This window comes from Oncorhynchus nerka, linkage group LG25 (assembly GCF_034236695.1).
Source record: "Oncorhynchus nerka isolate Pitt River linkage group LG25, Oner_Uvic_2.0, whole genome shotgun sequence".
Taxonomy (NCBI): Eukaryota; Metazoa; Chordata; class Actinopteri; order Salmoniformes; family Salmonidae; genus Oncorhynchus; species Oncorhynchus nerka.
Genome location: NC_088420.1, coordinates 43,071,954 through 43,085,331, shown reverse-complemented (window position 1 = coordinate 43,085,331; position 13,378 = coordinate 43,071,954). Strand labels below are relative to the sequence as shown.

General features: G+C 42.1%; 1 protein-coding gene across 12 annotated transcripts in view; it reads right to left on the bottom strand.

Annotated features, from left to right (window-relative positions):
* Positions 1 to 1,921: 1,921 nt before the first annotated feature.
* Positions 1,922 to 13,378, bottom strand: part of LOC115109527 (casein kinase I) — a 58,332-nt gene continuing 46,875 nt past the window's right edge. For 3 of the 12 annotated variants that reach the window (XM_029634501.2, XM_029634500.2, XM_029634502.2), the window contains 2 exons: positions 13,070 to 13,183; positions 1,922 to 12,024 (listed from right to left, as the gene is read on the bottom strand). In XM_029634501.2, the coding sequence (XP_029490361.1) occupies positions 11,830 to 12,024; positions 13,070 to 13,183 (309 nt within the window). In that variant the 3' untranslated portion in view covers positions 1,922 to 11,829. The remainder of the gene's footprint in view (positions 12,025 to 13,069; positions 13,184 to 13,378) is intronic. The other 9 variants (XM_029634503.2, XM_029634504.2, XM_029634509.2 and 6 more) reach the window with 5 other exon arrangements.

Here is a 13,378-nt window from a genome sequence, read left to right as displayed (position 1 = left end):
GCTGATGTTTTGGTCACTTTTGAATGCTGGCGGTGCGTTCACTCTAGTGGTAGCATGAGACGGAGTCTACAAACCACACAATTGGCTCAGGTAGTGCAGCTCATCCAGGATGGCACATCAATGCGAGATGTGGCAAGAAGGTTTGCTGTGTCTGTCAGCGTAGTGTCCAGAGCATGGAGACGCTACCAGGAGACAGACCAGTACATCAGGAGACGTGGAGGAGGCCATAGGTGGGCAACAACCCAGCAGCAGGACCGCTACCTCCGCTTTTGTGCAAAGAGGAGGAGGAGGAGCACTGCCAGAGCCCTGCAAAATGACCTCCAGCAGGCCACAAATGTGCATGTTTCTGCTCAAACGGTCAGAAACAGACTCCATGAGGGTGGTATGAGGGCCCGACGTCCACAAGTGGGGGTTGTGCTTACAGCCCAACACCGTGCAGGACGTTTGGCATTTGCCAGAGAACACCAAGATTGGCAAATTCGCCATTGGCGCCCTGTGCTCTTCACAGATGAAAGCAGGTTCACACTGAGCACATGTGACAGACGTGACAGTCTGGAGACGCAGTGGAGAACGTTCTGCTGCCTGCAACATCCTCCAGCATGACCGGTTTGGCGGTGGGTCAGTCATGGTGTGGGGTGGCATTTCTTTGGGGGGCCGCACAGCCCTCCATGTGCTCACCAGAGGTAGCCTGACTGCCATTAGGTACAAAGATGAGATCCTCAGACCCCTTGTGAGATAATATGCTGGTGCGGTTGGCCCTGGGTTCCTCCTAATGCAAGACAATGCTAGACCTCTTGTGGCTGGAGTGTGTCAGCAGTTCCTGCAAGAGGAAGGCATTGATGCTATGGACTGGCCCGCCCGTTCCCCAGACCTGAATCCAATTGAGCACATCTGGGACATCATATCTCGCTCCATCCACCAACGCCACGTTGCACCACAGACTGTCCAGGAGTTGGCGGATGCTTTAGTCCAGGTCTGGGAGGAGATCCCTCAGGAGACCATCCGCCACCTCATCAGGAGCATGCCCAGGCGTTGTAGGGAGGTCATACAGGCACGTGGAGGCCACACACTACTGAGCCTCATTTTGACTTGTTAAGGACATTACATCAAAGTTGGATCAGCCTGTAGTGTGGTTTTCCACTTTAATTTGGAGTGTGACTCCAAATCCAGACCTCCATGGGTTGATAAATTTGATTTCCATTGATCATTTTTGTGTGATTTTGTTGTCAGCACATTCAACTATGTAAAGAAAAAAGTATTTAAGAAGAATATTTCATTCATTCAGATCTAGGATGTGTTATTTTAGTGTTACCTTTATTTTTTTGAGCAGTGTATATACATACATACATACACATTTCAATGTCACATGCACAAGTTCAGTGAAATGCCTTTCTGGCAAACTCCAAACACATGTAAGCTTCCAGTAATTTATTGGGTAAACCAACATTTCGGCATCACACTGCTGGAGATGCCGTGAAGAAGGCACTGATGACAAAACCAATAAATTGCTGGGAACATTTTTTAAATATCCTACACATCATAATAAGTTTACACTTTATTCTATTGTACAGTGTTTTGAAGTGAAAGGATTGACAGTGTTCCCATATTCAGTCACCTTTTTATACCTCCAGTTCATTAACATGTTTTGGGGATATGGTTATTAGGGCTGCATTTCACACAGTGCAACATCGTCACCCCTCACCAACCCTGGAGCCCTATAGGGTGCAGGCTTTAGCTCTAACCTACTGAAACAATTGATTCAACTAATAAACTGCTCATCAAGTGAAACTTGAACAAAGTGCATTTGAGCATCCCGATAGACAATGAAAAAGTTCATTAATTGAATCAGACGACACAATCTTGTGTATTTCTAGGACGGCAAGAAGTCCGCAGCACAAGGACAGAAACACAGGGCCAAGAGTAAAGGTTAAGAGAGATTTTTATTTTACATAAAAAATGGGTGCAAACTTGAGTTGAGTTATTTTGAAGTAGTGTAGTGAAATTTTGGAAAGGTCCCATGACATGTTTCACTAGAGGCCTCTGGGAAGTAGGCATAATATGACAGTCCAACCCCCCCCCCAAAAAAAGGAATTCAAAAACCTGAAAAAAAAACACGAGGGGTTTTTCAGGATAGGAGCCCTTAACTAGGTTGGTTAAAGCGTTCAAATACATTTTGAAGTAACATTCATGTTTCAACACAATATACACAATACAATTTTAAGACTTGATTCTTATATTCATAGCTTTGAAACCATTACCAGAGAACACGAGACATAAGCTCTCATAGCACTGTACAAGTTTGCGTTCCACAGCTTTGAAGAGGGTGAAAAGAAAACCAGGCTGAGAAAATAGACTCCAATTTGAACATAAAAACAAAATAAACTTCACATAATTTACAATTAAAAATAATCAGTACAATATTGCAGTCTTGTCTCTAACCACTGGAGGTCTACAGTATATAAGCAACTGAAGGTAATGTCAGGAAGTCTTCACTTGAGCAGTATTTGCAGCTTGCACCCTACACAGTTCTGTAGACAAATGCAAGCAACTGTTGATAAATGGTCCCTCAAACACTGAGAAAGTGCAGAGATGATCTGGAATGACAGTAAGAATGAAAAATGGTCATTAAGGCCCTGGTGGGCCTTGCTCATTTAAGCAGGACAGTATTATTTAAAAGTACACAAAGTATACCAATACAATAACTTTGTGCTTAAAACCAATGAAAAGACCTCCGATAGAATGAAATCTACCCCTTTATGCAGTATGCAGAAGGCATGAGGATACAACCAGCCAAAGCCATCTGACTCAGTGTCATCTTCTGGTTGCTGATGGAGGGTAAAAAGCCATGCCCCCTCTGCAGCAACTAAATAATTTAGAGAGGACTTCTCATATGTACATGTTACACAAAAGTTGGCAAAACATATATTGATAAAGTGGTTTCCTTAATAAAAATGAACAATAATAAGAAAACAGGGATGACAAAACAATAACTTTGGTGGTTGGGATCAAGCAAAACAAGCAGGCCTAGAATACTTAATGAAAGAAGCAAATCATCTGTAATCATAAGCAATATTACTATAGTAGAAGCCTCATGTCACCTAAATGCGCCAAAGCAAAATAATATTTCACTACACAAATTCTGAGATGGTATGGTTGTCACACAAGCATAACATGGCAAATTATTTTTATTTTGAATGGCTTTTCAAAATCACTTGCAATGATCCAGCTAACCCACCAAATGGGTCTAAAATGACACCATCTTAAGAGCAGAGAATAGGGCTCATGTCTACAACACGCTAACATTTCAGCGCCCTTGGCACCAGAGGTCAACAAGCTGGCACTGGGGAGCAAAGACTGAGTGAGAGAGCAAAAAGGAGAAAGGGAATGAGAATGTGCATGTGTGTGGTGAGAGAGTCAGAAATGGCTTTTCTCTGAGGTATACATCTATCCATAGATTATCCCAATACAGTGAGTGACATCTCAAACAAACCCTGCCATTGGAGGGGGTTATGTTAACATGTCATGGAGCAATGGGAATGTAAGGCTTCAAAATGACCCACAGTGGGATCAGACAGCTGTATGGGCAAATATATACTGCCACCAGGGGCGTGTGGAGGTCAGTGGAAGTCCTCTGTCCTTTCAAGAAACCCTAGGGTCAGCACCTCCGTGCTGCACCAGCCTCATAGCAAGTCAAAAGTCCTGGTACGAACACTGTCCTTTCTCCCTGTCATTTAAGCAATCACTAATTAGATATGACTGGACAGGTGAAAGCCATGAGGGAAAAGTCATCACTTTCACCTGTCAAATCATTACTGATCTAACCAGAGGAGGACAGGCTCATTGTTAATGGCTGGAATGGAATACATGGAACGGAGTCAAACATGCTGTTCCATATATTCCATTCCAGCCATTAACAATGAGCCCATCCTCCTATAGAACCCCAGCCTCCTCTGGTTAGATCAGTAATTACTTCAAGGAAGGGAGGAAGTCCTCAACAAAGAGTTGAATGAGAGCAAAAGGAAGATAGAGCGAGAGATACATGACAACAGCCTAAGCCTGGACTTTTACCCACTACACAATTAGCCTGCTGTGGTCAGCATTGATGTCTAAAAGCCTCAATGACATGTGGGTAAATCAATCAATCAATTGACCAATCCATGCATAAAGAACATTGCTCATACGCACATAATTTAGTCCGACAATGGCATCTGAGTAAATCCTGACATTCCACTAAGACTCGTCCCATATCTTTCCATTCAAGTACATTTGAAATAACTTAAATCCACACACAGCACACAAAAACTCTGTTACTCAAAAATATACAGAACATTTGTTTGTCCATCCATAAAAGGCAGCTAGGGAGTGGACATGCCAAAGATAAATGTGTCATCATAGGAAAGACAAAAGTCCTCCTGCACACCAGGGGGCATTAGTCAGTGTTAACTTGGGATCCTGCCAAAAGACAAAAAAGTAAAAATAATGAACACTGTGCTTGGGTTTCACGCCTGTGTGTCTGTGTACAAGGGAGTTATTCAATAGAAGCATATAAGGAAATTGACAATTCCCCCAGCCTTGCCTCAAGGCCACGAGTTCTTTCCACCATTTCCATAACACACAAATGAAAGTGGATAGTACCTAGATCACGTGTCAAACTCATCCCACGGAGGGCCAAGCGTCTGCGGGTTTTTGCTCCTCTTTGTACTTGAGTGATGAATTAAGGTCACTAATTAATAAGGAACTCCCCTCATCTGGTTGCCTAGGGCTTAATTGAAATAAAAATTTAAAAAAACCAGCAGACACTAGTCCAACTCCATGGAATGAGTTTGACACACCCGATCGAGATGGTAGAGAACGAGACCGGAATCCTAACTACAGACAACAGTAGGTGCAGAAGTAGTGCACTCAATCACTGTTTAAACACCTTCCCCCACCAAAAAGCAAGGTCATTCAATGATTACATTTTGTAAAATTACAGTACATTATACATTTTTTGTTCACATTAACAACAAAACAATATATCGAAACAGACAAGATAACCATTCAGGGGTCAACACTGGGGTGGGTTGAATATCATTCTCAAGTTCAGCATTTCACAACCTCAAATGTTTTGACTGCAGAGGCCATTCACTTCCTTTCACTCCGATGACATTACATAGGACACAAAGGAGGTTCCTATATTTTAAATATTCAAATTCTGCTTTCTCAACGATGTCTGCGCTAATATTGATTTAAATTGAGACACACCACAGTATCATCTCACAAAATGCGACCATTTCCACAGGCTAAATAGTGACCACGTTTACATGCGCACAGTATTCCGGACAGTAGCTCATATTCCGCTTAAATTCTTATTCGGGATATGCTGTTTACATGCACCTTCGATATCCCGTTCATGAGTATAAACAGAATATTAGTCATTATAGTTAATATGGGTTAAATGGGAAAGTAACTGAAATACTTACTGTAGGCCTATAACATCTCACATGTAGCATAATATAATATTAACTCCTGCAGAATTATGGATTTCTTGCAGTACTATGATACAACAAATTATAATTTTGTCTCGGGAACAGGAGTGGAGAAATATGATTTCTTTCTATCAGCATCTCTTGAGAAAATGCTTTGGCGATTGTAATGTGTTATCTTTGACACCGTTATGCCAGAATACAGTATTTCAAGCACATAAAATATGCACCCAAGAAGAACTGAAGTCTTAACAGAAATGTTTCATAGTTCTCTGCTTTTCATTTCCTTTAAACCGGTCAAACTGATGACATTGGTCATTTTGCTCAAGGCCAATCTTTCCACTGTTTTGGAGTTATTGCGTTTTCTCCCGGTCCCTAAACGAAACAGACAACTTTACTGGTGTTAACAAGATTACGAATGCAGCAGTCAAAGCTGCTGAGGGGAGGACGGCTCATAATAATGGCTGAAACGGAGCGAATGGAATTGCATCAAACCATGTTTTTGACACTTATACCGTTCCAGTCATGACCACGAGCCCATCCTCCCCAATTAAGGTGACACCAACCTCCTGTGTAATGCATTCATTCTATCGATGTAAGACATTCTGGTGAGCACTACTTTATTTAGTATTCTATGGCAACAAGTTATGACAGAAGAAAATATGCATGTATCTAACTATAGTTGACAAAGAAATGGCCTACCAAATGTCCGAAATGATTCGACCTACCAAATGTCGGAAATTATAAGCAGAAGTGTCTAAATTAGGGGTGAAAGTAGCCAGCATGCTATACAGTCCAGTACAGAGTATCAGCAAAATCAATTATTATGGAATTATGATGGATCGAACAGCGCAAAATCGCCCTCTCTTTGGAGTGATTTGTTTGACTGATGAAAACATCACACAACACCAATGATATGCGCAACTGAGCCTGTGCAGACTGCAAAAAACAACAGTCAACAGTGATGAGATGTTTACATGCCACAGTATCCCGTCTAAGATCAGCATATCTCAAGTATCTTATCCTGGTTTCACATAACCGGGACTCAATATTTTTCGGGTTATTGTAAACGGAATTATGGCTGTGTATCTTCAAACGTATTTCCTAACGCCCACATGGTCAGACAGCATTTCAAGGGCCAAAGAAGGCTCAGGGTATTAAATGATCAAAAATATATTTGTTATTTTCATGAAATAAACAGTGATTTATTAGACACAGTGATGATTTAAAATTAAATAGTAAAGACTGCATGGGGGGCTTTAAGTCCAGGTCTTGAAGGTCCACACCGCAGCACTGCAGCTTTTTTGTTTCAGGCCCAGCACTAACAGGCATGATTCAAATACTTAAAGGCCCAGTGCAGTCAAAAACATGATTCTTCTGTGTTTTATATACATTTCCACACTATGAGGTTGGAACAATACTGTGAAATTCACCACTCTGCCAATAACAGCTCGTTTACAGTTATCCCCTCCCCACTCAGATCACTGACAGTCAGAGCAAAAAAATAGCTTGAGAAATTGCTCTTTGTTAAGTCTTTCATTTTGACCATTTTAAATTTAAAACAATGCCAGTAAGGTACTTAATTGTTACCCAGAACGAATTTGATATGGAGATAAAAATACATGTAAAAAAGGCTGCATTGAAGCTTTAACTTAGTGACTCAGGTGTGTTAGGGCAGGGCTAGAACATAAATGTGCAACACCAGATGGTACCCCAGGATTGGAGTTGAGAACAGCCGGTTTTTTGGAATCAGACTCGTCAACATGCATGTCTTCTTATTGGCTGGTATGTTGTTGCAGTGACCAGACACCTATCCTGATAGGCTCTAATGAGAGGTGATCTGATTAAGGCATTCCATGTTAAGGCCAGAAGAGGGAGCAGTAGCATCTAAATCAATGGGAGAGCTAAGTCTGTTCTCCTTATCCAAGATTCTGTATACAGACAGACTGGCGGTAGAAGCTGCCCCGAAGTACACATCTGGGATCAGTTCATTCTATCCCAATCCTAGCCTTAAATATTAGGAGGTAAAAAAGCTAAACTGACCTTAGATCAGCATTTGGAAGCAACTTTTCCTTCATCCACACAGAGAAATCTAAGTGTTTGTGGATAACAGGGACCAGTTTAGGGGTACGTGCAATGTTAACTAAAGCAATGCAAAATGCAACTCGTAACTGATCTATTGTCGATAGATTGTCTCCCCCAAAAATGTACAATAGACCAAGGCCTGAAGTTGAAAAGGAGTGAGTGGTTACAAGCAATGATGTGCATTTGCTATAATGAACAGTGCATCAAACACAGGGATCTAGAATTCAAATCATTTTCAGAAATAAATCCCAATCTGGTAACAACTGGTCCTCTTTCCACACACATCCCTTTGGTCACTCACCAACTGCTGTCTTACATTTTTCTTGCTTATCCTTCTAATTAGCACTTTTAGTAGTTTTTAATACAAATATGGAGGTACCAAGCAAATGTAGTAAGTGACTTGTGAGGTGAATAGTACAAGCAGGTTTATTTCCCTGGCAGGGATGCATTAGGAACGTGCTGGTCTTTCGCTGTTCCCTCCTTTTCTACCTTTTCTTTCTGCTTTGACTACTTATGCCCAATCCCAAATAAACCCTTATAGATGTGAAAGAACTGGATGTGTGTTGAGCAATGTGGTGGAAACTTCACTTAGCCAACCAGAAGCAAAAGTGGAACTATTAACATACTGCTTACACCGGTCACGTCTTTGCAGATCTATGAGGGGACATGAAGCGGTGTCTCGGCTTGGAGCAAGAGGTTACTTTAGGACTTTGTAGTATTATTTATAAATGGGCCATTCTGTGCCAAGACAGCCCGAAAATATTTTTGGGACACTTGGATTGCTATGGAAATTCTCATTTAGAAACTTCATTTGAAGGAAGGATGTTTGACATGCTTTTTTTTTTTTGATAATCATGATGTAAGTAGCAATTTTAGGCCCTTTTTAGACCTATACATGCCTCCTGTAAGATCTTATGATCCATGCACCATACATGACACAGAACATCTTGGTGTCATTATACTCCTTATAGTGTGCTCTAACATATGGACTATGTCTACATTCTGAAATACAATTTTAGATTAGCTCATTTTAGGACATTGTTTGAAACAATATATATACTCTACAAGTACATCACATTTCCAGAGTAGGCTTTTATAAGCACCACCAACACAGTTGAATGGGAAAATGGATTAAAAAAAGGGAACTCCCTCTGCTGGTGAATTGCTAAATGTGCCATTCTAAAGGAGGGATGTGATTGGTTAATGACCTATAATGTCAACATCTATGTATAAAATGGGTCATACTGTATCTTCCAAAGTACCAGAAAACCACTTTCATTATGATAGAAGAAAAATGTGATACAAATGTAAAAAGCATGTCAAACATTCTTCCTTCCAATGAACTTTCTATGTGAGAATTGCAAGAACAATTTGATACTCCCAAAATATTTTCAGGCTGTCCTGATGTGGAATTGCCCTAATATCGCCTATACTTCCAAGACAGTCAAACAGAGCTAAGTGGGAGGGGCTGGGTGGCATATGAATCAATTAACCATTAGGACACATTCATACATCCACACATATGTACAGACATAAATATGCATGAACAAAAAGCAAACAATTAGGGACAGCTTAAGACCTGCTTTTACTGGGGATGTGAGAGTGTTTGGTGAATGGGGAGAGAGAGCGCAAGAGAGAGACGTGAGACAGAAAAAATATGGGGTCTATAGACTGCAAGACTGGTCTCCTCACTCCCTCAAAGAGAGGGAGGGATATTTGACTTTGATCTCCACTTGAGCAAAAGGGAAGAAAAAAAACTGAGGAAGATTAAGAGATGTTCTCCGGTATCCAGAGGGAGTGTCAGTGGTCAAATTATCAAAGAAAGGTCTCTGTGGCGAAGGTCATTCAGTAGGTCCGGGTCATTAAGAATCGCATATCTCTCGTAATAAAAAGTCTCTCTCCCAACTACAACTGGAAATGCCCCTTAATTAGTTTCCTTAAAACCAAACCCGCTCAGTGACATCGGACAGAGTTGCAGGAGCTCATTTCTGCCGTGGAGTGTTCTTCTTCCGTTTTCGCTTGAAGAAGCAACAGCACCTGAGAGGAAAGGAATGAGAAGAGGGAGAAAAGGAAGGACAGTTACTTGACAATCTACACTGAATATACCAAACAGTAGGAACACCTAAAGAATTGAGGCTGTGCCCTCAGAACATCCTCAATTCGTCAGGGCACGGACTACAAGGTATCGAAAGCATTCCACTGTGATGCTGGCCCATGTTGACACTAATGTTTCCCACAGTTGTGTCAAGTTGTCTGGATGTCCTTTGGGTGGTGGACCAATCTTGATACAAACGGGAAACTGTTGAGCATGAAAAGCCCAGCAGCGTTGCAGTTCTTGACAAAAACCAGTGCGCCTGGCACCTTCTACCATACACCGTTCAAAGGCACTTAGTGTAAATGTTTTGTCTTGCCCATTCACCCTCTGAATGGCGCACACACAATCCATGTATCAATTGTCTCAAGGCTTAAAAATCATTCTTGAACTTGTCTCCTCCCAATCATCTACACTGATAGAGTTGGATTTAGCAAGTGACTACCATAGCTTTCACCTGGTCAGTCGGTCATGGAAATAACAGGTGTCCTCAATGTTTGGTATACTCCGTGTGTATCTCTCACTATTATCCCTTAAGACTCATGTTGCACTCAATTCACAACTTAAAATATTCAAAATGTCAGCTTGTAAACAAACCCAAAAGTGACACGTACGGGTTAGAGGTAATAAAGAATGGACGTTGAACATTTAACAGGTATAAGAATGAGTGTGAGAGTGTGACGGTGAAGAAGAAAGCAAACATTCAATGGGGAGGGAATACACCCAGACTCTGTATGCTACCCAGCTGGCCCAAAAACATTTGTCAAGTTCTGCAATTAGATTGTACAAGGACGCAGGTTAATAACTGTAGAACCAACCTTCTAATTCTTTGCGTGCCCTGTAAGAACGCCATTCGCAAATCCGTTCTTGACAGAAAACAAAATCTTTGTGTGGCCCAGGCATTCGTCTTTCCAGTTCACTCAACAAACTCTCAAAAGCTTTACATTTGAGCTACATAACCATCCTTCAGCTCCTCTCAGTAGTGTGAAAAGGATATTAAATCACATCATGTGAGAGGCCTAAAACCCAATAGGAAAGTAACATAGTAATTTGTTTAATGGAAGGGGTGAAGCCAAGAAACCAACACAGTGCTGGATATGTTGTCTGGTGCTAGTCTGGTCCACTCCCTTTTGAATGGCTGATGTGCATGGGAGCGGAGACTCACCACAGGTTGAGCATTTTCACGCAGCTACAGAGTGTGAGGAGAAAAGACATATTAATACTGTACAGAGAGAGAAAGAGAGGGACAACAACTCAAGATAGTCCTTCTGAAATGTAGAACTGCATGCACATACATACACACGGGTAACAGACAAAACTGTGTCTGGGCAATGGAGGAAAGGACAATCATAGGGAATAATCAGAATAGGGATATCATCTGTAAATCTACTAGATGACATTGAATGTGAAGTTAGGTATATGGTACTTATTCACTATTTTGAAATGATGATTGCACAGGTAGAACAGATTCTTACTAAACAAGGATGTGGCTTTTTATTTTGAAAGTTTTTGTTTTAGCTAGTTGGTATATTTTCAGAACATTTTAATAAAATAATTCAGATAATCTTCATAACTTTTCCCCTCATATTGTAATTGAAACTAACGGAATCAAATTTGGATTTGTTGCAGATGATCAGTTTATCAGGAGATCCCCCATCAAAACCCCATCCGGTCCGAACAGGTTCCAGCCACAAGAGACAACTTGTTTGGACTTGATCCTGACTCAAGCAGTTTGACTTCTTGGATCAAATCCTCTTTGACTGAGCTTCAAACAGGTTGGGATTGGACAATCAGTCAATCTCATGGATTGAGCAAAAGTCATAGTAAAGAAATGACTCCAATGACCACTTGCTGTTGTAAATTGTCTTCCAATACAAATAATAACAAAGTGCTACTGAAAGAGACAGATGACCAAGCGAGAGATGGAGAGAGAACGTGAGACAGAGAGAGAGCTAGCTACGACCGAGAGAGAGAGAGAGAGCGAGAGAGAGCTAGCTACGACAGAGAGAGCTAGCTACGACCGAGAGAGAGAGAGCGAGAGAGAGCTAGCTACGACAGAGAGAGAGAGCTAGCTACGACAGAGAGAGAGAGAGCTAGCTACGACAAAGAGAGAGAGAGAGAGAGCTAGCTACGAGAGAGAGACAGCTAGCTACGAGAGAGACACAGCTAGCTACGAGAGAGAGACAGCTAGCTAGGACAGAGAGACAGGGAGAGAGAGCTAGCTACGACAGAGAGAGAGCTAGCTACGACAGAAGACGAAGTGCCAGATACATACTTGGCCTCTTCCACCACCTCCACCTCGGCCTGCGCTGTGATAGGTGCGTTGGAATGGGCCGTCATTGGGTCGTCTGCATTCAGGTCCCCATTGGTAGAGGTTACCACCTTAGGCACATGGGGGGTAATATCAGTCAAACCAAAATAAGGATTAAAAACAGAAAAATACAACATTGACATCTCCATCATAAGGTCAATCAAACACTGGCATGATCATAATACAGCCCAATGTGTCATGATTACATTAAGTGCCTTGCTTAAGGGCACATAGACAAATGTTTCACTTAGTCGGCTAGGGGATTCGAACCAGCAACCTTTGGATTACTGGCCCAATGCTCTTAACCGTTAGGCTACTTGCCGCATTTTGTGACAACTAACTTAACACAGTCACAACATAAAACTGTTTCTCACATATGCACACTAGCTTGCAGTAGGCCTAGCCAACCATCTCAACAACAACAAAGTGTCAAGTTAGCGTAAAGCGGGTTGTCATAAGATGTTACATTGACATCAGCTGTAATAAATGCTTACGGTATCTCGCCTGCTCGGTCACGCCTATGGCAGTAGTATGTAGGCCCTCACCATAGAAACATCAACTAAAGTGAAGTTACCCATCTCCCTCCATACAGTTTAGCCATTGCCAGACATCCATGTGTGGCACCATTTACCCATCTCATTAGCCTTTACCTCTACCCCTTTACTACCAGTCTCCCTTAATGGGAAAGGTTCTTGTTAGAATGTGACTGAACGCGTTTGTCTGATGGGCCTTGTGAACCTGTCTCTCCCTGTCTGCCTCCTCCTCAGACAGAGTGTCTGCTTGCTGCTGTCTCTCCTCTCTGGCTGCTAAACACAGAAACACAACACGGACAGCCTCCGCTGTTGATCATCATAACAGCGTCACATACACATATACAGTACAACATTTTATCTTAAGTGCAAAGAGCAGGTGGTGCAAGCAATGTGGCGAGGGCCCCACCTAGCAATTCAATAAGACGTTTCTGCCATATTGCTTTCATCTACTACATCTATGTCCCTTCTGATCTGTGGGCTAGAGGGCTATCAAGGACATAGGGAATGAAGCAGGTTTTTAGGTTTGAAAGGCAGCCAGTGTACATGTAGTTAACATTCTGGTCTCTCCGTTGTTGGTGTATACCTGCACAGAGCCCCCATGCCTGTCTGCAGCCAGGTGGGAGCTGCTCAGGTAGGAGGAATTTGTCTGTCGGTGGGGCTGTGCATCCCATGCTCCTCTGCGGTCTGATGCTGCCATCTGGTTGGTTGATTAGGGAGGCGGATGGGCGGAGGGGGACGTGGATGGGCCGAGAGTGAGCGAGAGAGGAAGGCGCCGACAGGCCATGCAGCACAAAAAAAAAAAGCAAAGAAAAAGTAAAAGGTGAGACGTATTCACGGCTTTGCCAAGCGTGTAAGTTGAGAACAACCAGGTCAAAATAAAAAAGTAAGCGTG